Genomic DNA, 26,916 nt, shown 5'->3' on the forward strand with positions numbered 1-26,916 from the left:
GAATAAAAGCATCAACAAATTTGTGCAAGTTATTCCTTTAAAATATGGTTACTAAGCACCTAACCTCTGTAAAACACTGAGAGAAGAGACGTATGTTTAAACTAGATGATTAGCGTTGAGCACTGACTTCACAGATTTTTACAACCTTTGTATATTCTTAGGTCCCTGTGTGGCACAAACAGTTTCACTCAACTGCAAACTGGGAGGTTGGTAATTCAAACCCACTCAGCAGTGCTGTGGAAGAAAGGCCTGGAGATCTGCTTCCTTAAAGATTATAGCCAAGAAAATTCTTTGGAATTCAGTTCTACTCTGTAATGCATGGAGTCACCATGAGTTGGAATTGACTTGATGGCAAAGTGTTTGGGTTTTGTTTTGTTCTGTCTATTTAATCTCTGGAGTCCCTGAAGGGTGCAAATGATTGACATACTTGGCTAATAACCAAAAGGCTGGAGGTGTGAGTCCCCCCAGGCATGTCTCGGAAGAAAGCCCTGGCGATTTACTCCTGAAAAATTAGCCTTTGAAAACCCTACGGAGCACAGTTCTAATCAGGTGCACGTGGTGTTGCCATGAGGCAGAATTGACTCTGCAACAACTATTTGGGGTGTTTTGGGGGAAGAATGAATTTTAAGGCACTCTGGTGATGCAGTGGTTAAGGCATTTGGTTGCTAACCAGAAGATTGGAGGTTCAAGCCATTGCATGAGAGAAAGATGAGGCCATCTGCTCCCATAAAGATTTACAGCTTTGGAAACCCTATGGGGGCAGTTCTCCTCTGTCCTGTAGGTTCGGTATGAGTGGGAACTTACTCAGTGGCGTTTGGTTGGGTACTGTTATATTGCTGTACCTCTCTGGAAAGTTATTTGCTGTAAAGATTCCATAATTAGGTATACATTTTAGTTGAAAAAGGGGCATTTTAGAGTTAACTATCATTTCCAGGGATTGGAGTGGGCTTTTATGTATAAGTGGACCAATCAGTAGTATCACAATAAATGGAGAAAAGATTAAAAGTTGTCAGGGATTTCATTTTACTTGGATCCATAATGCACACCCATGGAAGCAGCAGTCAATAAATCAGACACTATATTGCTCTGGGCAAATCTGCTGCAAAAGACCTCTTTAAAGTATTATGGAGCAAATATGGCACTTTGAAGACGAAGGTGCGCCTAACCTGAGCCACGGTATTTTCAGTAGTCTCATATACATGTGAAAGCTGAACAATGAATAAGGAAGACCAAAGAAGAGTTGATACCTTTGAATCCCAGTTTTGGTGAAGAATGCTTAAAATACCATGGACTGCCAGAATAAACAAATCTGTCCTGGAAGAAGTGCAGCTGGAATGCTCCTTAGGAGCTAGAATGGCTAGACTTCACCTTAGCCACTTTCATCATGTTGTCCGAAAGGATCATTCCCTTGAGAAGAATATGATTCTTGGTAGAGAGTCAGAAAAAGGAGAAGACGTCTAATGAGATGGATTGACACAGTGGTTGCAATGATGGGCTCAGGTATAGCAAGGACTGTGAGGCTGGTGCAGGATCGGGCAGTATTTTGTTCTCTTGTACATAGGGTTGCTATGAGTCAGAGCTGACTTAATGGCACCTTACAACAACAACATTATATTGGGGATTCCATACCCCCTAGAATGAAGTCCTGGAGGACTAAAGTATTAGAAACACTTCAGAGTATGAAGGGTGAATATCACCGTCCTCACTGTGCATTCCCCTTTTGAAATGAGTAGTACTTGATTAACCCAAGGAAATTCAGTGGTAACATGTCCAATTCCTACCCAAGATATAAAAACAGATCCAGAGGTTGTTTCCTTCTTCATTGCTCTTTTGACTTTCAGGACTGACGATGACTCTGTTGAACACGATGAAGTGTTGTTGCCTTTAGCTTCAGATTGGAAATAGAGGATTTAGGCTTCCACTTCTTAAAGGGCTAATAAAGGGTCTCCCCAGGCTCAGCCATGGTCACTCCCTATACATAATTGAAATCTCTGCCCACAGAAGTCAGAGTGTGGTTGTAGGGAAGAGGCTGTGTAAGTGACTCTGACTGTTGCTATAACAACAGTACCTTGGTCTAATTTCTTTTGAAAAATGAATTTCTGCTGATAGGATGAAGCCGAGCAGCTTCTCCCCACAGATGAAAGCTCTGCCGACAGTTTCCAGAGCTTGGCTGTTTATGAAATGAATCCAAAATGCTGTGCATACCAGTGCCCGGCTGAAAATTTTCAGAGCTGATTCAATTGCATCCATGTTTTGCCTATTATATGTGAGAATGTGCCTGTCTACATGTGAATGTCTTTACCCATGTATGATTTATCCTAGAAAAAAAGTTCCTTTCACTCTACCTTTTCTCTTGTTGGTGAACAAAGTTATATGTAAATAAAGGCAATGCCCTTGTTGGTAAAAGAAGGTAGTTCTCTTAGCTTTCAGCCTTGGAGTAAAAACCTGCTATGAAATGGAGGCCTGAGAGTCAGATGCTGTCTAGAAGTAAGAATAACCTCCTGCTCACTTGTTTACGGACGTGTGTGTGTGTGTGTGTGTGTGTGTGTGTGTGAGAGAGAGAGAGAGAGCGAGAGCGAGAGCGAGAGCGAGAGCGAGAGAGAGATTTCCAGGAGGTAGCTCTTAGCTGCCTGGGAGAACTGCTTTATGCAAAGTACAACTCACAAGGAAGAGCAATGTCTGACCGCTTTGAGGGAAAATGAGAAGCTTTTTATAGACTAGCAGATCTTATTTCAATACTTTTGTTTTCCAAAGGGAGATAAACACATGCTGGGATTTTATTCAAAAGTGGTGTCAGGTCTGGGTGCTCTGGGCTATTTGCATCCCCAAAGCTGGTGCACAACTTCAGTGCCGTTAAAGAAAATGGTCTCCTGGTAGGGGCTAAAAACAAAAATGAGAATTTCTCGTTGAAAAGAAGGGACATTTTGAGTAAACAGTGAAATAAAAATATTCTTGGTTCCTACCCAAGGGAGAGAAAAGTACTCGGCCTCCCTGAAGTATTCCTCCTTCCCGCCCCCCTCTTCCCAGCAGATAAACAAATGGAAACCTAATGTTTAGTTCTAACATGCCTGTTCTTTGGTCTGTGATATTGGTGTAAGTCTCCAGCTGTGAATGATGCAGATAAGATCTGATCTTTTCATTTGCCCTCTTCCTCCCTTATGATTTTCCCTTCTTCCTCCCCACCAACCTCCTTCATCATTACTGCTTTAAAGCTCTAAATAAAATCCCATTAGGAATTTCAGATTCTAATACAAGGTCATGCATACAGGAATGTTTGAATGGAAAATGTATGCATGACTTCTGATGAGAGATTATTAGGAGATATTCCTAAGGAAATTGTTTCTTGTCCTTGAAAATAAATGTAATTGTGTGTGTGTGTGTGTGTGTGTCTATTTAGATGAAAAGATGGAGCGGTTCAGGGTTCAGGCTGTGGAATTCTGATGGCAACTACAGCTCTCAGTGGAGCTTTTCTTGAAGAAAGCTACCGCGTGCCTGCCACTGAGATGCACACATCTGCTCCCTCCTAAAGTTTCCGGGGCTGCAGCTATCATCACTTCTCAAACACATGCTAAATTTGCAGAGTAACATCTTAACTTGTAGAAGAGCACATCGCTTTACTGTGAATCAGGCAGATTTGACTCAAAGACATGAACACATCCTCCTTATCCTGTCACGGCACAGGTGTCTAAAACACTTCCCCAGAATTTCCGAGCAAGGTTTGCTGGTGTTTGATCAGGACAGGAGTCATCAGAGGCAGAATAGCAGAGTGGGTGAGAACATAGATTTGAGAGGCAGGCAGAACTGAGGAGGGCTCTGCTGTGCGCTCTGGGATAAATTACCTCACCTCTCTGAAACCATTCCTCATCTATCATGGGGTTATTGTGAGGATTAATTGAAGTAATATATGCAAAGCACTTAGCTTGATGCCTGGTACATGGTAAGCCCTCAGCCAATTAGAATATTATATGACAATAATATCTTGAAACATCTAGTAAGCAGTGAATTAAATTATCTAATAAAAACTTAGAAGCATAGAGCTTTCTACTAAAAACTATGTTAGGAGATTTAAAAGTCTTATATGTTGGCATTTGTAGAGATAACAGTCTCAGTTTTAATGAGTAGTTAATAATTTTGTTGAAGTACCAATCTGAATTGCATGTATGCAGCTTGTGAGAAACTTTAAGCTTCAGATATAAAGAGTACACCAGGATCACTGTGACTTGTGATGAAAATATAATGTATTCTTTCAATTGGGAGAAAGCCAAGAGCTTGTACAAAACCGTATGTATTTTAAAACTTGGAGATTTGAGGAGATCCTGGGACTTAGCCTTTTTAAATGTCAAGGGCACTGTCTTCCACCCTTCTTGTTTTTTTATGATCCATTCCTAATTTACTGTGGTACATTCAGTTGGCACTTATTACATGTTTAAGAATAGCCAAAGGATAAAAACATACCTAAAAATTTAGCCACATACATGAAAAAGATTTTAAATGTTTTTAAAGAGTAACTAAGCAATGACCTTATCCTATCACCACACAGATGAAATTGGGGGAACATCGTGTGCCAGACGTTGACGAGGTAAGATCACCCTAAGACTACTTAGGAATAGAATTTTAAAATCTCGCACATACCAGGAAAAAAAAAAATCATTATCATTTCTGAAAATAAACTTGTGAAGTTCCCTGTAATGTTTTGAATAGTCCTCTTGTTCTCCTGGGCTATAGCTCAGCAGTACCCTGTATTTCCTTGGAACTCTTTATCTGATGGTTGAGACCCCTTCTAAAATGACACTTTTCTTCCATGAGCATTTCAAAATGGAGACTTTTAATTGCTCATATCTCACATCCCCTCCAGAGACTCAACTTTACCACTGACCAGGTCCAGGGAAGCTATATTCTGATATGGTCACTGTTGTTGTTGTTATATACCATGGAGTCAGACCCAACTCATAGCAACCCCTCCTTGGGTTTCCGAAGTGGTATCACTACTGAAGTAGATTGCCCAACCTTCCTTCTGAGGAGTGGCTGGTGGGTTTGCACCATCAGCCTTCTGGTTAGCAGTCTAGTGCCTTACTTACTACACTACTAGCAGAGGTTTTATACTCTTGATGTATGTATGTATGTGTATAAAACCTCCTACTTTGGGCCCTACCTTGGGCTACTAAATCAGAAATTGTAGGGGTGGGGGACCAAGAAATCTGTGTTTTTTTAACAGTTCCCCAGGTATAGTCATATTAAAGTTGGAAAATCACTGTTCCAGAAAATTGAGCCTGTAAATAGACCTCAAAAGATCATTAGTAATGGCCCTTAAATCTAGAAGACAGCTCTGGAAGTGTTTTCTACACTATTCATATTCCACTAATTGAAACATCTAACATATCAGTATTCTGGGTCACTCATCAAATACATTAAATAGGCAAGTCAAATTCATCCATGTGTTCATTTGCTTATTACCTGCTGGTAGGATGGAAAGAGAATAACCATGTGAAAATTGATTCCAGTGAATCATCTTCTGGTCTGACCAGAGCAGATCAAAATGATGAGAATGTTTTCTTTGAGCCTTTAAATTAGCTGTAGTATCTGCAAGCTTAGATTCCAACTCATCTTTAAGTCTTAGGGAAATAGTTGCTTCTCCAGTAGTTGGTGAAGGAGCTCATTTGCATTTTTAGCTGGGGGTGGTGATGGTGGTGGTAGTGGTGATTTAATGGATGATAGCCACTTGAAGTCTTTGTCTGGAAGTTTAAAAATTCAACTGTGAAAATATTCGGCATTTTGGATTCCCATACATGCCAGAATATATGACCTTGGTCAATCACTTAAAGTCTCTGGGTATCAGTTTCACTTTTCTCTTTTAGAAAATAAGGATTTGGACTGGACTCTTTCATGTACATTTTAGCTTCACAATTCTCGTCATTTGTTCTCAAAATGAATTCCCTAGAATCTTAGAATCCTCAAAATAGTAAGGAGTGGGTGATCCACAAACCATTTCCAGTGTTTTAAGATAGCCCAAAGAAATTGTCCATTTACTTATCAAAACAGGCAAAAACGTCAAGTGTCTGCATTAGAAGGATCAGTTACATAAGTTCAGTGTGGCTGAAAGCTCCTTTGAGCATTCATCTATTCCATACAATCCATGAAGGGAAAGGAGAACAGTTAGAGAGTGATATGTGTCAAGAAGCCCTGGGAACGTATGGACAATCTCCTTATCAAGATCAGGAGTGGTGGGGAGAGACTGTCAAAGGAGATTTTGTTTAGGAAGGTAATGTCCAGCTGAACCATGAAAGACTAATAGAATTTTTCCCCTCAACTCCAGCTCTATAATCTTGGACACACCACTTAATTTCACTGTGCTTCCAGGTTGTTCTCTGTAAGATGATTATTAAAACCTAACTTACAGATTCATTAGGAGTAAGAGATAATGAATATGATGGTGCAATGTAGTAAATTACCTGGTGTGGCTTTTCTAGCCATAAGTCTTTGTAAACTCTGTGGTGGAATTTGCCATGAGCAACCGAGTAGCTCCTGATCTTTAACGTTATCCACCTGGGGTATTTCTGTTGTGTGTAGCACCAAGTAATTTTCTGGAAAGTTCGCTCTCTCTCTCAGGTATATAGAACTCTGATGTTGGGATTGATTAGTTTGGCCACTCTTCAAGGCTTAAAAAGGAGCCATCTAGAGGCAGAAGGAGTCTGTCTGACTGCTGGCTGAGAAAGACGTGCTGCTGGGAGAAACACACTCCTGAGAGACATGTGCTGCTGAGAAAGAGACACCAAGAGACACGCATTGCCGAGAGAGACTGTTGGCTTAGAGATGGCGGGCTGAGAGAGACTGAGCATTGTTTCTGAACTTGAATTGTAGCCTGGTGCTTCCCTAATAAACCCCATAATCTGTGAGTTCTGTGTGGCCAGTGCAGCGAATTATTGAACCCAGCAGAGAGGTGGTGGGTGCTGCAGGAGGAACGGTTGGTGTCAGGGCTGGTGAAAGGGCTGCCGAGAGGCAGCATGTCTGGCCTCACAGGAATAGGCCTTGGGCTGTTGATGGTGATTCTGTCTTCTTCTTCGAGATTAGAGGAAGTCAGAAGATGAGGCCTCCCTGCCCCTTTGGCAGATGGTTTATCCCAATGTCTTCTATCTTTAAGTCTTTATTATTAGTTGAAATGCCATCATCTTAATTCCCAAACTCAGTGGTTCTGCCCAATGTCATGCAAATCAGGAATAGGACAAAAAAAGGTTTCTTTGGACTTGCTTGTTGTTAGCTGTCATTGAGTCAGCCTCCAACAAAGTAGTGAAAGTCCTCCTGTTCTGTGCCATCCCTATGATCAGTTTCAGATCGGACCCTTGTGATACACAGGGTTTTGATTGGATAATTTCTAGAAGTAGATCACCACTCCTTTTTTCCTAATCTATCTTAGTCTGGAAGCTCCACTGAAACTTGTTCGGCATCACAGCAGCATGCAGGCCTCCACTGACAGGTGGGTGGTTGCTGCACATAAGGTGTGTTGGCTGGGAATTGAACCTGGATTTCCTGCGTGAAAGGCAGGAATTCTACCACTGAACTACTACTGCCTCATTTGAATTTGCCGTTTGTTTGTTTTTCACTGTCCAGTGGATTCTGACTCATAGCAACCTTCTAGAGAAGAGTAGAACTGCCCTATAGGTGGGAATAGAGCCGCCACATCTTTTCTCCTACAGGATGGCTGGTGGATTTGAACCACTGATCTATCAACAGCTGATCACTTAACAACTGTGATACTGGGGCTTCTTGCTAGTGCTGCTTAAAGTCTAAAGGAAGGAAAGATCACTTGGTCATGGACATTCTGACCCAGGAGATACCTCAAGACTCTGCGTGGAATGGGGCTCCTCTATGTCAGCAGTGACCAGCTAATTTTAACCAGGTTCCTCTTGGTTACAAATGTCATCTCTTCCTTCTCATTTCACCTCCTCCAAAATACTACCTACTCTTTTTGCTGTAGAACCATTTGGCACATGACCTGCTTCAAAAGTTTGCTATGTGGATAAAATATAACCCTAAGTGTGGAAATGCTTTGTAACCCTCAAAACATAAACTATCCTTATTTCTCCTGGTCTGGGTGTAATATCCCTCTGCAACTAGTCTGTCTTTCTCTGCTTCTATCTCTCTGCCTGCCTCTCTCTCTCTTGTCTCTCTCTCTCATACTCACACACACACATACACACACATACAAACACACACAGCTTAGCAGAAACATAAGACATATTGCAGATGAGAGGCTCATGCTGGAGCCATTATGGAGGAGGAATTATTTCCTTCTGAGTAATTGACACATGATAGCGGCACATACTGGCATAGACAAGAGAATGAGCAGTGTACTTCAGCTCCTGGCACCACAACTTACCTTAATACGAAAAAACATTTATATGTAATAATAGTGATCCAGGAGCAAAGAGACTGATGCTCCGTTAAGAGTTTCTGTATTTCTTCCATGAAAGCACAAATCATACTAAGAGGTTTCAGACTTTGGAGGACAGAAGAGCCAGGAACTTCCTAGGATAAGACTGTCTGGGGTGGGACTCCTTGATTGAGGTCACCTGAGTCCATTGGACTCACAAGGACATGTCCCAGTGTGCAGTCAGCCATATCATGCTAAGTGAGCAGGTGCTTGCGAATTACTCAGCCTTCTCAAGCGCACAGGTTCTGTGTCTTCTCCCCACTCTTCTTTCTCCTAAGAGAGATGTAGGAGAGAATTAGACTCTCAGACCACCCTTCCATATAACAAAGGACAATGAGGCAGATAGAAGGGATGTAAGATTGCCTTGCTATTTTGGAAACCACAAAACTAAAGATAATAACCACAACAGCATCTTTAGTGATGTATTTCCTATTTTCTAAAATGCTGGTACGTGAAATATATGTCAAGATTTGGGTTAAAGGGAGCAGTTGTAGAGAACTGCAGGCCCTTAAGGAAAAGGAAATACTCAACAGCTTCATTCAGGTGACGTGCTGAAAACATGTTTGATTTGAACCTCAACAATCTAGCCTCTGCTGTTCTACAATCTAGGACATGAATGCATTAGCACTTGGACTTGGGCTTGAATTGTAAATTTGATTTTTGTTGTTCATATTAAAAAAGCTATGCCAGATACTTGGAAAACATTAGGGTTTTGTCAACTAGGGAATGGAAATATTACCATTGTACCTGTTTGTATTTTGAAGATCTGGGAGCATTCTGCCTCATTTGCAGTGGTGATTACTTGTATCACTGATCTTTAATAATAGCTAAGGCTAAGCAGGAGCTTACTGGTATGGGCATATAGCTAAATGTTTCTTGTATTACTTAAGTCCATCCTCACAGTAACTCTTTGAGTTAGGTATTATGAACTCATTTTACAGATAAAGAAGCCAGAGCTTAGGAGACATTAAATAAGGAGCCAGAATTCATTCATTCACTCATTCATTCATTTGAGAACTATTTATTGTGTGTCTGCTGTGGACTACTGGGGACCTTGCCTTTATATAGCTTACTAATGGCGAGTGTCTTAGTTTTTAGTGCTGTATGTCAGAAATACCACAAGTGGGTGGCTTAAAGAACAAAAATTTGTTTTCTCACAGTTTAGGAAGCTAGAGTCCGAATTCAGAGTGTGGCTCTAGAGCAAAGTCTTTTTTTGTCTTTTTCAGCTTTGGTAATCGTAATATTCCTCAGTTCCTTTGTGATCCTCATATGTGTTTTTCTGTCTTCTCCAGTTTGTGCTTGCCTGTTTTTGTGCCTAATCTGCTTTTTTTATATCTCAAAAGTGATTGAGTTTAAGATGAACCTTCTACAGATATGGGTTCATTAGCATAACAAAGAAAAACCTATTCCCAAAGGGGATTATATACACAGGTATAGAAGTTAGGATTCCAATACATATTTGGGGCAGGGAGGACGGACATATTTCAGTCCACAACAGTAACAGAGCTAAGATTCATTAAGTACCAAAAAAAAAAAAAACCCACAACCTCACTGCTGTCAAGTCAATTCTAATGCATAGCGACCCCTCCTTGGGTTTCTGAGGTGGTATCTCTACAGAAGTAAATTTCCCAGTCTTCCTTCTGAGGAGTGGTGGTTCAAACCCATCAGCCTTCTGGTTAGCTGTCAAATGCCTGAGTCACTACACCACCAGAGCTCCCCATTAAGTACCAGACAATATTTATATGGAGTAAATGTTAGGTGGGGGATCTTGGCTTTGAACCCAGGCTTTCTGTCCAGGGCCAGTGCTCCTACTATACACTGTTGTCAGCAGTCCAGGGTTTGGTGTGATTAAAAATATAGATCAGATTTTTACCCAAAATCTATTTTACTATTAAAATGAAATTCTCTGTGTATGAGAAAGCACCTAGCAATATACTGATGCTTCTTGGAATTCACTGTTCATCCCCAAAATGGTTTTATTACCCATGGGGCTTCACTAAATGTTGACAGTTCCACATGTGAGTGCTGAGGTGTTAGGGTCAGAGGGAATCCTGCTCATCTCTTCCATTGGTTCTATAAGGTACAGCACCTTTCCCCAAGGATAAGAGATTGCCCAGGTGTGAGGGCAGAGGGCGAGGACTGTGTTCTGCCTTTGCCCCTCTCTGCATCATTCTGCCTTCTGCCTTCAACTGTGTAAAGGTATTGAAATCCCTTCTAATCCAGCCTACTCTGCCCTATGTCATTCAGCAAATATTTCCCCAGCACCTTCTCTATGCCAAGCTCTTTCACCTAAGCCGCGTACACTGGCCCTTTTTGGCAGAATGGAAGGGGCAGATAGATGAATTGAGTTTGTAGTTAATAGATCCATAGATTAGCAAAGCCTTTCTTAACTGGGCTTCTCAAATCAATGTAACTCTCTCTAGAGCATGAGATCTCATCATTCTCATTACTGACATAGTGCGTCAAAGTCAGAAATTCCTATGGTCAGTGGGGCTGCCTCCTGCTCTGATTTAAACTCATCTCTTTCAGCCACTATGAATTAAACAATAGATTCATCCATTCAATTTGCAGATATGTATTGATTGCTGCTATGAACCAGGACACTAGGTGTGGCTCTGTAGAAACAATATGCAAGTCAGTCATGGTCCCTACCTTCTTGGAGCTTGCTAAACAGGAACTTAATCAGTTGTCCCAAAAGTACAATAAAAGCTATAATGGGGATGGATAGGTTGCAGGAAAACATATATTCTGAGATATCCAACCTAGTGCAGGTTGGACAAGAAATGCACCATCCAGAGTGAGGAAGGCATGTAAAAAAAAGACTTCCTGGAGAAAATGAAATCTAAGCTCTGGCTTGTAAAAAGGATGGTGGTTAACCAAGGGGAGGAGAAAAGAGGGGGACAAGTATGTTCCAAGAAAATAAAACAACATGTACAAAACCCTGGAGGCAAAAAGAAGGTTGACACATTTAAGGAAGAAGTTTCAGAAGAGTTCATGGAACACAGATGGGGGATGGGAAGGCATTGCTGGGAAGGAGCATAAGGAGGAGGCTGGGAAGGTGAGCAGGAAACAGGTAAAGAAGGCTTAGCTTGAACTTTAATCTAAAGACAATAGAAATTATTACAGAATTGTAAACAAGGACAGGCAGTATATTTTTATAAAGAGGTGACAACATGGAGTAGTTGATGGGTAGCAAAACTATAACTAAAAGTAAAGATGAAAGAGTGAATAGATGGATGAATAGAGGCAAGGCAAGGAGACTTGTGCTACAGTTTAGCAAAGACAGTGGTATCCTGGCCTAGAATAGTGGCAGTGAGGAAAGAGATGAGTGGGTGTATTATTTTGGAGGTACAATCAATCTATACAACTTGGGGATTGGTGATGTGAAATTTTTCTAGAAAAATACTCAGCTTTCTGACTTGGATAACTGGGTAAATACTAAGATGGGGAACATTGGTGAGGATCATGTTTGAGTAGGAAAAGATACTAAGTTTATCATTGAGACAGGCGGCTCTCTAGATGTTCATGAGGTACCCAAAAGAAGAACCTTGGAGTCAGTAAGGGCCGCGGAGAATATTGGTCTTGATACATTGTTTGAGGTCATCAGGCTGGAGAAGATATTTGAAGCTGTTGTCATGGATGGAATTGTCTAGGCTAGCATGTAGAGTGAGAAGAAAGAAAAAAAAATCTAAGAACCTGGAGGAATCCTATCATGTAGAAGAAAAAAAGAAGAATACAAAAGACTGAAAAAAAGAACAGATGGAGAAAAAGGAGGAAATCCTGGAGAGTGTGATGGATAGCATGGAAGCCAGTGGAAAAATGCTTTTAGAAAAAAGTGTGGAACTGTACCCAAAGGTGCTGAGAGGTCAAGTAAGCAAAACAGTTTTGCTAAAAGAATTGAAACAAAGTTTTGGAGGACATTAATCATTACTGTAGTCTTCATTTCTATACTGTTTGCTAAATGTTTTGAACTCTACATTTTCAAAATTCTCTGTTTTTAAAATTGTGTTCTTTACCTTTTGCACATACAGTACTGCGTTGTCAGTGAAGGCAAACATGGGTATATGGGTGGATAGATGGGTGGACAGATGGGTGGACAGGCTGTGAACTAGTAGGTATGTCTATGGAGCAGAGAGTGTACCCAAGAACATGTATAGGTTGGCAGACAACGGTCCTATAAGTTTATGTGTATGATCTGAATTCCCAGGTGTATAGTAGAACTGACAAGAGGTAAGGTGGTAGTCACTGCTTGGTCACAGCCAGCTTCCCAGAGAGCCCGAGTAGTTGAACCTGTGGGCTCGGGACCATAGTTGCAGGGGACATCGAGCTCAATCGGCGCAACATACTACACAAAACATTGTTCCACCTTCTACTTTGGCGAGTAGTGACTAGGATCTTAAAAGCTTGCAAGCTGCCATCTAGATGCAATGATGGGTCTCTCCTCATCCAGAGCAAAGAAGAATGAAGAAAACCAAAAATACATGGATACAGTCAGTCCTAGCGACTGGTACACCATTCAATCTGCAGCCTATACGACTATGAGACCAGAATTAGATGGGTGCCCAGCTACCAATGCCAACCACTTGGAAGGGGATCTCTGTAGGGGATCCTGGATAGAGAGGGAGAACAATGTGGACAAAACTCAAAATCATTGGGAGAAAAAAAAGGGGGGCTGGGGACCAGGTTTGCTGGTCTGATAGAGCCTGGTGGAACCACTGAGACTATGGCCCCTAGCTGCCCGTCAGGTCTGGAATTGAATCCACACCTGTGGCTTCCAGCCAAGCAAAAGACAGGCATATGACTTGAACATTTACCTGAGGTAGATACAAGGTAGATACGCTCCTTGGAGAGAACAGTCATGGTAGAAAGAGGGGCTGCTTATGTACTAGGAGAACAGCTCAAGGGGCAAGAGAACATGGAGAGATAGACACAGGGAAGAGGTAATTATCAGGAGGAAGTGGGAGGGGAGCTGTTGCATTGTGGTAAATTGTGGTCAATGTCATGAGACAAAGTGTATGTGAACTGCTGTATGGAAAGTGAATTTGCTCTGTAAATCTTCACCCAAATCACAGTAAAAAAAAAAAAATAATAATAATAATAAAATAAATAAATAATAAATAAAATTGTGTTCTTTAAAATATTTTTTATTTTATTCCTTGGCATTCTTAATTAAGATATGAAAAGAGTTGAAGATAGGTACTAACATCTTTCTTGAATATGATACATTTGGTTCCAAGTCTCATGTCTAGTATTCATTTGGAAGAAACAGATGATTCTTCTCTGTGAGAGGAGTACTACCTTTATTGTCTTTCTTCTTTTGTTCCCCACCCTCTGATTGTTGGTTTGTTTTCTTTCCCTTAGTCCTATGAAACCTGCCTTTGTTGTTATTGTTGTTAAGTGCTGTTGCATAGGACCCAACTCATAGCAACCCCTCCTTGGGTTTCCGAGTCAGTATCAGTATGGAAGTAGATTGCCCCATCTTCCTGCCTTTAGATAAAACCTTTCCCATAGAATTTGAATTGAAGTCTTGGATGACTTTGAAATTTGAAGTATAATTTCTTTCCCCTGTGTTCTAACCCATCTAGAAAACAAGTTCATAGCAATGCATGTCAGGATGCTTAAAGAAGAAAAATATGACTTAGAGATTTAGTTATCATCTTTCTTTTTCCTTTTGCAGCTACAAGAGACTGTGAAAAGGAAGTTGGAAGGAGCCCGATCACCACTTAATGGAGACCAGCAGAATGGTGCTTGTGATGGGAGTTTTTCTCCAACTAGTAAGCGAATCCGAAAGGACATTCCTGCTGGGATAGAAGCCATCAACAGTTTGCCCAACAACATGCCACTACCTTCAGCTTCTCCTCTTCACCAACTTGACCTGAAGCCTTCCTTGCCCTTGCAGAACAGTGGAACTCACCCTTCTGGGCTTCTGGAAGATCTGGGTAAGAATGGTAGACTCCCAGAGATTAAACTTCCGGTAAATGGTTGCAACGACTTGGAAGATACTTTGACCATCTTGCAGAGCAAGGACCTCAAACAGGAACCTCTAGATGACCCTACCTGCATAGACACATCAGAAACTTCTCTTTCAAATCAGAACAAGCTATTCTCAGACATTAACCTGAATGATCAGGAGTGGCAAGAATTAATAGATGAATTGGCTAACACAGTTCCTGAAGATGACATACAGGACCTGTTCAACGAAGACTTTGAAGAGAAGAAGGAGCCGGAATTCTCCAGACCAGCAACTGAGAACCCCCTCTCCCAGGAGAGTGCAAGTGTGAAAAGTGATCCCTCTCACTCACCTTTTGCGCATGTGTCCATGGGATCTCCCCAAGCAAGGCCTTCTTCTTCTGGTCCTCCCTTTTCAACTGTCTCCACAGCCACTAGTTTACCTTCTGTTGCCAGCACTCCTGCAGCTCCAAACCCCACCAGCTCACCAGCAAACTGTGCTGTGCAGTCCCCTCAAACTCCAAACCAAGCCCATACTCCTGGCCAAGCTCCACCACGGCCTGGAAATGGTTACCTACTTAATCCAGCAGCAGTGACGGTGGCTGGTTCAGGGTCAGGCCCTGTATCTGTGCCCAGCTCTGACATGTCTCCAGCTGAACAACTCAAGCAGATGGCTGCACAGCAACAGCAAAGGGCCAAACTCATGCAGCAGAAGCAACAGCAGCAACAACAGCAGCAGCAGCAGCAGCAGCAACACTCAAATCAGACTTCAAGTTGGTCTCCCTTAGGGCCTCCATCCAGTCCATATGGAGCAGCTTTTACTGCAGAAAAACCAAATAGCCCCATGATGTACCCCCAAGCCTTTAACAACCAAAACCCTATAGTGCCTTCAATGGCAAACAACCTGCAGAAGACGACAATGAATAACTACCTCCCTCAGAATCACATGAATATGATCAATCAGCAGCCAAATAACTTGGGTACAAACTCTTTAAACAAACAGCACAATATTCTTACTTATGGTAACACTAAGCCTCTGACCCATTTTAATGCAGACTTGAGTCAGAGAATGACACCACCAATGGCCAACCCCAACAAAAACCCCTTGATGCCGTATCTCCAGCAGCAGCAGCAGCAGCAGCAACAGCAGCAGCAGCAACAGCAGCAGCAGCAGCAGCAGCCGCCGCCACCACCACCACCTCCACCACACCTCCAGGCACCCAGGGCACACCTGAGTGAGGACCAGAAACGCATGCTTCTCATGAAGCAGAAAGGAGTCATGAATCAACCCATGGCTTACGCTGCACTTCCATCCCATGGTCAGGTAAGTGCAAAAGTGAGACCCACTTTGAGTAGTTCTAGTGGTGTGTTTCATACAGTCAGTCTGTGATGCCCACCAAGCTTCATCTGTACCTTATCTCAACCATTGCCATCACGTTGATTCTCTCTCATAGTGACCCTCTAGGTCAGAGTTGCCCCATAGGGTTTCCAAGGCTATAATCTTTACAGAAGGAGATGCCACATCTTTCTCCCATGGAGTGGCCTGGTGAGTTTGAACTTCTGACCTTTTGGTTACCAGCTGAGTACTTGACCTCTGTGCCACCAGGACTCCTGCTACAGCTGTACCTGGGTTTAATTACCTGCAGAAATCCTTCTTATACATCCTCATGTCATTGCCCATTTGATTTCTTCTTTTCTTTTAGAGATGGAAAAGGGTGGCATCTACAGTAAACTCCTCTGCAGTTGAATGCCTAGGGATCAAACTTTTATTCCTGGCAGCAGTTAAGAAACGAAAAATTATATAAAATCCTCACTCTGAGAGAGGCAGGCTTCAAGAGGTTGCACGGCAAAATATGGTGCCTCTTCTGTAGCTGTGTACAATCCTGGACTCAAGGTGGTGGGAGGTCCAGAGCATTCAGAGATACTGACATCCTTTCTGTAGGGCCCTGAAAACCTTCAACTGTCTTACTGAATTATGAACAATTGGAAATTTCGATACTTGATGTTCAAATATGGGAGAGTTTTCTGTATTTTTAAACTGAAGTGGAGGATAGTTTTTTTTATTTTTTATTTTTTTTTTAGAATCATCTATCTTTTAACCATTTGTTGCTGATCTAGAACAGTTAGAAGCTGTTTCAACGTAGTGACTTGGGAGTGAAGTAAAACCTCTCTCATTCATTCAGCTCTAATTCAGGAAAATTTGATGGTGAATATGTCTTCGTGTGATAATGAAATAAATTCTGCTCTTTCCTACTGCCTGCCTTCATGACATCTTTCTTTAGGGGTGTCAGTGACACATGGTATAAATGAATGGTATTCATTTGGGAGTGAACACTCATTGACAAACATTCTGCTCACCTCACCCTGACTGGTAGCAAACAGACAGTGCTCCTTTAATATAACACTTGATCTATCTTAAAGGAAAGGGGGAGTGGAGAAAATGCACTATCAGAATGACCTTTCCCCTATATGGATTAATTCTTGAGGGCTCGCTTTCCTGCCAATTTCTACTCTGTGCCTCAGTCCTCTTAGAAAGCAGATGTTGGCATGCTTGTTGGAGATTTTACAGAAAAGTCTTTGCTTTAGAAGCTGTCATGTCCAAACAGGTTCTAACTAGTGCTTGGATTATGTGTCCACAGTTGGATGAATTAGAAGCACTGGGAAGTGATGCAGGCAGATCTTGTATCACTGGGTGGTTGTTTGCATTTTGTGAGTCCTGGGGTGCGTCACCCTCCCCGCAATACACATACGCATCCAGCCCCCAAACTTGATGGAGACTGCATGGTCATGATGGGGTCCTAGCCTACAGAGACATAACTGAGCTCTATGTCTTGGTTCTTGTCCTTCCCAGCCTTCCAACCACCAAATCTCACTGTGGCATCTTGTCTGCACATGCTGGCCAGCTCTAACAAAATTCTCTCTGGATAAATAAAAATATAACGTGGTTTATACATTAACTATATTCAGTAGCTGGTAGGGAAGAAAAACAACGATTGAAATATGAACTTTATGTTTTATCATGGTTTAATTTAAAAATATACTATTGGAAAATGCAACATCTTATACTTAAAAAAACCAAACTCACTGCCGTCAAGTCAATCCTGACTCATAGCAACCCCTCCTTGGGTTTCCGAGGCAATATCTCTATGGAAGTAGGTTGCCCAGTCTTCCTTCCGAGGAGTGGATGGTGGTTTGAACTACAGCCTTCTGGTTAGCAGTCAAATGCCTTAGGCACTATGCCACAAGAAGTTCAGAAGCAGGCAAAAATATAGACAATATACAGGGCTATTGGTTATAGTCCAGTTTATGAGATCACAAGCTGTAGAATGGACTGTTGTTAATTTCAATACAGATTGTACTTCTATAGTCACTGTTTTTATGCCAGCGGTAGTAAAGGATTTCCTCAGAGCTAGACCAAAATGAGTCGGGTTTGACTCGATGGCACATAACAACAACAACAACAACAGACCAAAATGACTGATTCCAATTCACAGCATCTGTAGACATGTGGGTACAGTGATGCGCCCACCCTCACTCCCCACCCTGACTAAATCTCTACTGAAATTTGCAAATTTGAGTTGAAGTCATTACTGCAACATGAATTTTAAGGTACTTGTTTCAGGCCCTTGTGCTTGCCTTGCCTGACTATGAGTGACCGAAGCTTCTAGCTAGAGAGGTCATGTTTTAAAATGGTTCAGCCAGGTAAAGAAGCAAAAGTGATGGTTTTCTGGCTTAAACCTTCCATCTCACAAGGTGCTTTCATGGTGGACAGCATCTTCCTTTGTGAGCCCTCATTAGAATAATCAGTTCTTAATCTCATGAAGAACCATACCAAAAGCACATTTTTAAATGAAATATTAACTCACCACTGTTTGAAACAATCTTCACAATACATATATAAACATGTGAATATCTTTCTGCAAACATACCATTTAATTTATTTCATGCTTTTATCTGATTGTGGAGCAGTATTTACTTAGTTCTCAGAATAGTTAATTACACTGTATGCAGGTACATTGCACAAATACTAGCACAAATTACAGGCAAGATATAAAATATAATTATAGAAAAATGTAGTTCAAATTTATGTGCTGCTGTTGCTAGTGAAAATTCACTTTATTCTTAGCTGGCCACCAGGTTTATGGGCAACACTTAGGATTTTTTTGTTTGTTTGCTTTTTTAAAATTTAGTTTGGATGAAAGTTTACTGAAATATTAGTTTTTCATGCAATTATTTATGCACATTTTGTTTTGTGACATTGGTTGCAATTCCCTCCTCATATAACAGCACTCTTCCCCTTTCTTCCCTATGTTCCTCGAGTCCATTCATCCCTCTTTCCTGACCTGTCCTGCCTTCTGAGCTTTATTTTTGCACAGATGCTGCCTTTCGGTCTCCGATGGTTTTGTGCTAAGGAGTATACTCCTCCCTGGTGTTGTTATTCACTTTATATGGCTGTCTATTGTTTGGCTAGAAGTTAATCCCTGGGAGTGGGTTGAGTTCCAGGCTTGAAGGATGTCTGAGAGCCCCATAGTTTCAGAGATTCCATTAGTCTCTACCAGACTGGTAAGCCTAGTCTTTTTCGTATTTTTGAATTTTGTTCTACTTTTTTTTACCCCTCTCCTTCCCTGTCCAGGACTTTCTATTGTAATCCTGATCAGAGTGGTCAGTAGTGGTAGCTGGGTATAATCTAGCTCTTCTGGTCTCCAGAGACTGTGATTCTCATTGGTTCATTAGTCCTTTGGGCTAATTGTTTCCTTGAGTCTTTGATTTTCTTCACTCTTCTTTGCTCTGAATGAGGAGATGCCATTAGCTGCATCTTAGATGGTTGCTCACAAGACTTTAAGAGACCCCAGTCACTACTCACTGAAGCAAGATATAGAACATTGTCTTTGTGAACTGTTATGTCAATTGACCTAGTTGTCCCCCAGGAGTCTTGTCCTAAGTCCCCAAGCCCAATGAGTCATTCCCTCAAGATGAGACTTAACTATAGCTGAGAATTTTTCCAAACTTTGCCCCCATATGCTCTACGATATGCTTGGATATATTTATTGCACGTACAGATACATATGTATAAATACCCTCTGCCAAACCTATATGTACTCATGGGTATTTCCCCATTCACCTTCCCACATCTGTTCAGCTAGCATGTCTACCCATGTATCTACTCATAGGTTCAACACTAAATATTAAAGAATGACTTGAGCACTAAAACCAATAGTAGAAGAACACTGTTGTTAGCAATTTTTGACTCATAGTGACCCTATATGACAGAATGGAACTGTCCCATAGGATTTTCTAGGCTGTAATCTTTATAGGAACAGATTGCCAGGTCTTTTCTCCCCCAGACCCACTGGGTGAATTCACACAGCCAAGCTTTCAGTTAAAATTCGAGTGCTGAATGATTGCATCACCCACCAGAGTTCCTTAACACTAAACACATTATTTCATGATGATTATTTTATACAGATGTTTACTTATTTTAGTCATTTGTAGAAAATGCTGTTTCTCTCAGAAATGAATAGAAATGCTCTCAGTTCCTGAATATTTCAAAAACGAGGGAACCAAAAATAGAAATAAAATTACCTTTTAAATGTTTTGTCCAGTAATTCTACTTCTCAGAATTTATTATTTCTCATAATTATAAGGAGACCTGGTGGTCTAGTGGTTAAGGCATTTGGTTGCTAACCAGAAGGTCAGTGGTTCAAACCCATTAGCTGCTCTGTGGAAGAAAGATGGGGCATTTTGCTTCCATAAAGATTTACCGCCTTGGAAACCCAGTGAGGGTCGCTATGAGTTGGAATTGACTCAATGGTCATGAGTTTGGTTTTATTTTTTTTTATAATTATAGAAGTAAACAAAGCTTTATATACAAAAGTGATGCTTTTAAAAAAAAAAAAAAAAGCCAAACTCACTGCCGTCAAGTCGTATCTGACGTATGGTGACCCCTTCTTGAGTTTCTGAGGTGGTATCTCTATGGAAGTAGATTGCCCCATCTTCCTTCTGAGGAGTGGCTGGTGGGTTTGAACCTCCAGCCTTCTGGTTAGCAGTCAGATGCCTTAGGCACTACACCACCAGAGCTTCCAAGATGATGCTTATGGTATTATTTATAATAATGGAAAATTGGATCCAAAATAAGAATTTGGTAAAAATAATATACATGAAAATCATTACATAAAAGAATGATTAACCACCTGGAAATCCATGACATGAGTGAAATAACCAGATCATAAAGTAGTTTGTATGCTGTAATCCAGTTTGTGCATTTTAATATGTACACAAAAATACTGACTAACCCAAATGTTAGGAATGGTATTTCCAGTTGGCAAAATTATGAGTGATTATTGTTTCCCTCTCTATACTTGACTAGATTTTCTAAATTTCCTACCAAGCATGTGTGTGAATTCTATAATCAGGAAAAATACTTTTTTAAGGAAAGGAAACCGTCTATTTAAAAGAAGTTTATACTTTGCTAATTCTTCAGCCTAATACTCTGGTTGGATTGAGGTAACACCATTTTGTTCTATTCATTTTCACATATTAGTTGTGAATCTCCACTTTAGAAGGTTGTTCTAAAATCCTCTCCGCATTCACACACTGTCATTCTCTCTCTCTTTTTTTGAATACCATTACAAGGTCACACAGTTCTTCATTGGATGATTTTCGTAAATACACTGCCAGGCCTTTTTTCCAATTAAAAAAAACCACCTCACTGCCATGGAGTTGGACCCGACTCATAGTGACTCCTCCTTGGGTTTCTGAGGCGGTATCACTACGGAAGTAGATTGCCCGACATTTTTCCTTTCTCTCCCTCATCCTCTTTCACTCCTTACTATTGTCTCTTAATTCATAAAACTTCAGCTAAAATAGTAACAATAAAAACATTGTTAAAATTTCTACCATTAGAAGAATTTATTTCTTTATTTTCCAAGTTTATGTTCCTCAGATAAAATAATCAGAATTTACTTTGTTCATGTCTGTCTATTACCATTTCTGAATCACTCAAAAGCAGGAACTCTCATCACATGCATGCATGTACACACATATATATTTACTCTCTCACATATGCACACATAGCACATACATGTGTGGGCACCTACGTTTTCTCACATACACACATTCTCTCTCTCTCTCTCAGCTAATGTTTGCATTGTGCCTAATACTGTGTCTTAAACATAAAGAGGTTTAATAACTCATTTGATGATGATTATGAAAATTTATACTAAAAATATGTATACAGTTGATTAGCAGCTCCAGTGGAGATAGCATTAGCACAAATAACACAGAACTGCTTTTGAGATCAAATAGAAAAACTAGCAAGGCAAGTCTGAAAAGGATCTTTTGATCAGAGGTGGTTATCTTGAACCAGTGGCATAGTGGCTAAAGCACTTGACTGCTAACCAGAAGGCTGGCGGTTCAAACCCACCAGCCACTCCTCGGAAGGAAGGTTGGGCAATCCTACTTCTGTAGCGATACTGCCTCGGAAACCCAAGGAGGGGTCGCTATGAGTCGGGGCCGACTCGACGGCACATAACAACAACAACAACAGTGGAACAACAATGACATTACAGGGACTGCAACTCAATCTCCAGTCCAACAAACAAAAAACAATGGGGCAACTAAGAAAGAAGTAAACCAAAGGCAATGACTGCTTGTGGTCAAGAAAGGTCACAAAGCTACCCAGAGCCTAAGAATAATTCCTATGTGGAATATCATAAAATGGATAATTTCAAAAATGTGGCACTAATTTTTAGTAGTTGCAGTCATAGGAATAGATAAATCATGAACTACTCTGCTACTGTATTCTTTACATGTTTGTTTTCTAGGTGTAACCTTGTATATCAAGTGAGTACACATATGCTCATTTTATAAATGATGTTTTCCTCTTTCAATTTCATCTTGCCAAAATTTGTTGGGTACCCATTTAGGTATTACAAGCTTTTTAGCCATAAAATCTCAACAGAAAGACAGAGCTCCCATATTCACTTCCATCATGAAAATCTCTTTGAAGATACGTTTTTCTTAACTTAAAAAACCCAGACCCTCTTTGTTCAGCTCCCTTAAAATATGTACTGTTTATTTCATCCAAATAATGCATATGCATAGTTCAGAAATTCAAATCGTGCTGTAAGGCTCATGATGAGAGATGGTAGTCTCCTGCTTTACCCACTTCGTTTTTAGTTTCTCCTTCCCAAACACAACCACTTCAGTTCATTAACTTGTTTCCTCTTATTTACCCTCTTAAGGAGCTCTGGTAGCATAGTGCCTAAGGCACTTGACTGCTAACCAGAAGGCTGGCGGTTCAAACCCACCAGCCACTCCTCAGAAGGAAGGTTGGGCATTCCTACTTCCGTAGTGATACTGCCTCGGAAACCCAAGGAGGGGTCGCTATGAGTCGGGGCTGACTCGATGGCAAATAACAACAACAACATTTACCCTCTTATTTATCTTATAAAATTGCTGTTTCTCAAATTTTCAATTATGTGATTCTATAGATGAGGATTTAGCTCACTTAGATCTTGTCTTCACAAACATACAAAATTCCTCCCTCTACCCCATAGTCTCTTTTTCTCTTCCCCATATTCTCAATATAACTAGGTATATCACTAGATATGTCATAAAACTATGAGTTTAAAAGTATTCCATGTTAAATGACTGATAAATATTCTTCACAGTTTAGCCATGTAGAATACTACGATTATATTTCCTTCTTGAACAACTTTTTATTTTTCTTACTTAGGGTTAATAATTGCCTCATTTTTATTGTTGTCTTTGTACCTGTCTTCATTCCACCCTTAAAGTTTACTGCCTCTTAATACTCTCAGTTTAGGCAAACATAACAATCTATTTTGCTTACATTTTCTGTCTTTTCCTTTCTTCCTCTTTCTTTCTGCCCTCCTTCCATCTGTTCCAAAGGCTTCTACCCTCTTGTTCCCAGTCTGCTTCTGTCCTACAGTTTTCTTGGCCTACTGCTTAACTGAAGTCAACAGGCTTCCCTTCATTATCGTTCTTGGAATTTGCTTCTTCTCCTTTCTGTGTTGCATTATCTGTTTTCTTCCTCCTATTTCTTGATTTATTCCCTCCAATTTATACAGTTGTTCTGGTTATCTAGTACCCCTTTGACAAGAATATACCACAAATGGGATGGCCTTAACAAGCAAGAGTTTATTTTCTTACAGTTCAGGAGGCTAGAAGTCCAAGTTCAAAGTGCCAGGCTCTAGGGACTGGGTGAAAGCACCTTGACCTTGGGCTTCAGCTCTATCTCTTGCTCCCAGCCCACTGAAGCTAGAGGCATCTCCTCACTTAGGCAGCTATTGGCTGCTAAGCCTCACAAGCCCAAGGTCGACAAATGAAAAGGCACAGTCCCAATGTTACCAAATCACATAGCAGGCCATTAACTCAAATCCATTGAAAGTCCCAAGGTCAGCAGAGCATGACAGGCTGCTGAACAACAACACAGCTACATGCAGGGTTCAAGTGTGCCATAAGCTAGAGACCATTCCCCAAGTCTGCTTCTTATATACCCGAAGCAGACCACATCCCTAAGGCAGCTACACAGCTGCTCACAGTAGATTCCACCATGGAGTTGATTGCCAGTCTCATCATGGGGAATACTACATCCAGCTGCCCAGCCACCCAACCAGGCCCAGCCAAGTTGAAGTATATCCTCAAAGCTTCCTAACAAAGGGTACATGGGAGATTATTTTTTGCGTGATATTTTTATATTTTTGAGGATATCTTTTCATTTGATTGAAAGTTTGATCAGATGTAAAATTTTAATTTGGAAAACATATTCAATCAGATTTTAAAGACATTTCTTCACAGTCCTCTGGCTTTCATATTATTCAGAATGCCAGTGCCATTTGGATCTCCCACCCTATGTATGTAACTTGTTTTTCTTCACTCTGAGAACTTTTCCCACATTCTCTTTATCACTGAAATTACATGATTATGTGCTTTAGTATGGCTCAGTACTGTGGTTTTTTTTTTAAATCAGAAACTTGTATCCTTAAGATCCAGGGTATATTCTTGTATTATCTCTATGACTGTTTTCCCTTTTTCTTTCTCTTTTTTTATTTTCTGGAACTTGTTTTGAGCCTCCTAGATTCTTCTCTAGTTTTTACATATTGTCTATTTTCCATGTTGTCTTTTTTTGCTCTAAGTGTGTGTTATTGCCTTAACTTAATCCTTGAAACCTAATACTGAAGATTTCATTTTATTTATCACATTTTTAATTTCCATAAGCCCTTCCTTATTTTCTGACTTATCCTTTTCAATAAAGATATTGATTACTGTTTAAAAATTGTTTTTTTTTTTTGCTCCCTACTTGGTCTCTTATTCCCCGGAGTGCCCTGTTTTCCGTATTCTTTGTCTTAGTTATCTAGTGCTGCTATAACAGAAGTACCACTTGAACAAACAGAAATTTATTCTCTTACATTATAAGAGGCTGTTGTTGTTGTTGTTTTTATGTGCTGTCGAGTCGGACCTGACTCATAGCGACCCCTCCTTGGGTTGCCAAGGCAGTATCACTACAGAAGTAGATTGCCCAACCTTCCTTCCAAGGAGTGGCTAGTGGTTGGCAGTCAAATGCCTTAGGCACTATGCTACCAGAGCTCCTACTAGAAGTCTGAATTCAGAGCACTGACCTAGGAGAAGGCTTTCTCTCTGTGCCAGCCTGGAGGAATGTCCTTCCTTATCTCCTTTCAACATCTGTGGACCCAGCATTCTTTGGAGATCTACACATGTCTTAGCATCAATTTTCCACTGGGTCTAGGAGGTTCTCAGTGCAGGGACCTTGGGTTCAAAGGACACACTCTGCTCCTGGCTCTTCTTTCTTGGTGGTATTGTGGTCCCTTCCTCTCTGCTGTTGTCTTTCTCCTTACATCTCTTATAAGATAAAAGATGATACAGGCCACACCCCAGGGAAACTCCCCTTACATCGGATCAGGGCTGTGACCTCAATAAGGGTGTTACATCCCACCCTAATCTCCTCATAACTGATTGGCCACTCCGAATAGATTACATCCTGGGGTATGATTACATCATTATATAACTGCTTAAAACTGAGAATCATGGCCAAGTGAAGTTGGCACATATTGTTGGGGGACACAGTTCAATTCATGTCATGCTTATTTTGTTATTCTTCCATGTTAGCGTTTCCTAAATGTCTGTTTAAGAGTGAGGCACAGAAAAGCTGATTTGTTGCTCCACATGCTTAGATACCAAACCCAAAACCAAACTTGCTGCCATTGAGTCGGATCCAACACATAGTAACCCCTCCTTGGGTTTCCGAGGCGGTATCGCTACAGAAGTAGATTGCCCAACCTTCCTTCCAAGGAGTGGCTGGTGGGTTTGAACCGCCAGCCTTCTGATTAGCAGTCAAATGCCTTAGGCACTGCACCACCAGAACTCCTACGTGCTTAGATACAGCTTGTCAAATGTAAGGCTTTGTTATAGAGTGATTGAGCTAGAACCAAGCCATTTCATTGGGTCAATGTCTGTGTCTTTTTTTCCCCCTGAACTGGTCATAGAAGAGCCTTCCATCTCATTACTGAGGGTTATAAATGGATGGTAGCAGCACTATGAAGCTAAGTGAGAGAAGAGAGTTGGTAAGTGGTAGTGACTAATGGGAAGTAAATTTAGTCTCCATATTCACTTAATCACCCAGTTTACATATGGGTCTCAACCCACCCTCATCTGCTGTGGGATTCAGGATTCTGGTCTTGTAGTTTAATCTCTCTAGACAGTAAGGCACCTTCCTTCTTCTAGTTTGGAGAAGATTATCTGGGTCACTTCTTAATTATGCAGGGCTTCTACCAATTTTCGTTTTTGTATCCTAGCCTCCTACCTGGCATTCAGGAATCCCCTGGTTCCTCAGATTTAAAACAAAAACAAAAACCTGTTGTACTTGAGTTGATAGGAGCTCTGGTAGTGTAGTGCCTAGAACATTTGACTGCTATCCAGAAGGCTGATGGGTCAAACCCACTAGCCATTCTTTGGAAGAAAGATTGGGCAATCTACTTCCATAGTAATACTGCCTCAGAAAACCAAGGAGAAGTCACTATGAATCTGATCTGACTCTATGGCAGTGAGTTTTTTCTTTTGTTTTGTTAGTTGACAGGAGCTCTGGTAGTGTAGTGCCTAAGGCACTTGGCTGCTAACCTGAAGGCTGGAGGTTCAAACCCACCAGCCACTCCTCAGAAGGAAGGTTGGGCAATCTACTTCTGTAGTGATACTGCCTTGGAAACCCAAGGAGGGGTCGGCATGAATTAGGTCTGACTCCACGGCACATAACAACAGCAACGACATGACTCATGGTGACCCCATGTATTATGGAGTAGAATTAAGCTTTGTAGGGTTTTCTTGGCTATAATCTTTACAGAAATAAATCACTAGTGACTTACTTTTTGACACCAGTGTGTAAGCTTGAACTGCCAACCTTTAAGTTAGCAGCTGAGTGCAAACTGTTTGTGCCACCCAAGGACCTTTCAGTTTGAGCTACTTTGCTGGCTTTCCCTACTCCTAGATTAGTTTTAGCTTTC

General features: G+C 41.0%; 1 protein-coding gene across 1 annotated transcript in view; it reads left to right on the forward strand.

Moving 5' to 3' along the window:
* Positions 1-26,916, forward strand: part of MAML3 (mastermind like transcriptional coactivator 3) — a 636,937-nt gene that overhangs the window by 377,463 nt on the left and 232,558 nt on the right. Inside the window, exon 2 of the mRNA XM_007941205.1 lies at positions 14,106-15,701. Coding sequence (XP_007939396.1) covers positions 14,106-15,701 — 1,596 coding nt within the window. The remainder of the gene's footprint in view (positions 1-14,105; positions 15,702-26,916) is intronic.

Source organism: Orycteropus afer, unplaced genomic scaffold (genome assembly GCF_000298275.1).
Source record: "Orycteropus afer afer isolate SDZICR_OR568_19922 unplaced genomic scaffold, OryAfe1.0 scaffold00076, whole genome shotgun sequence".
Classification (NCBI taxonomy): Eukaryota; Metazoa; Chordata; class Mammalia; order Tubulidentata; family Orycteropodidae; genus Orycteropus; species Orycteropus afer.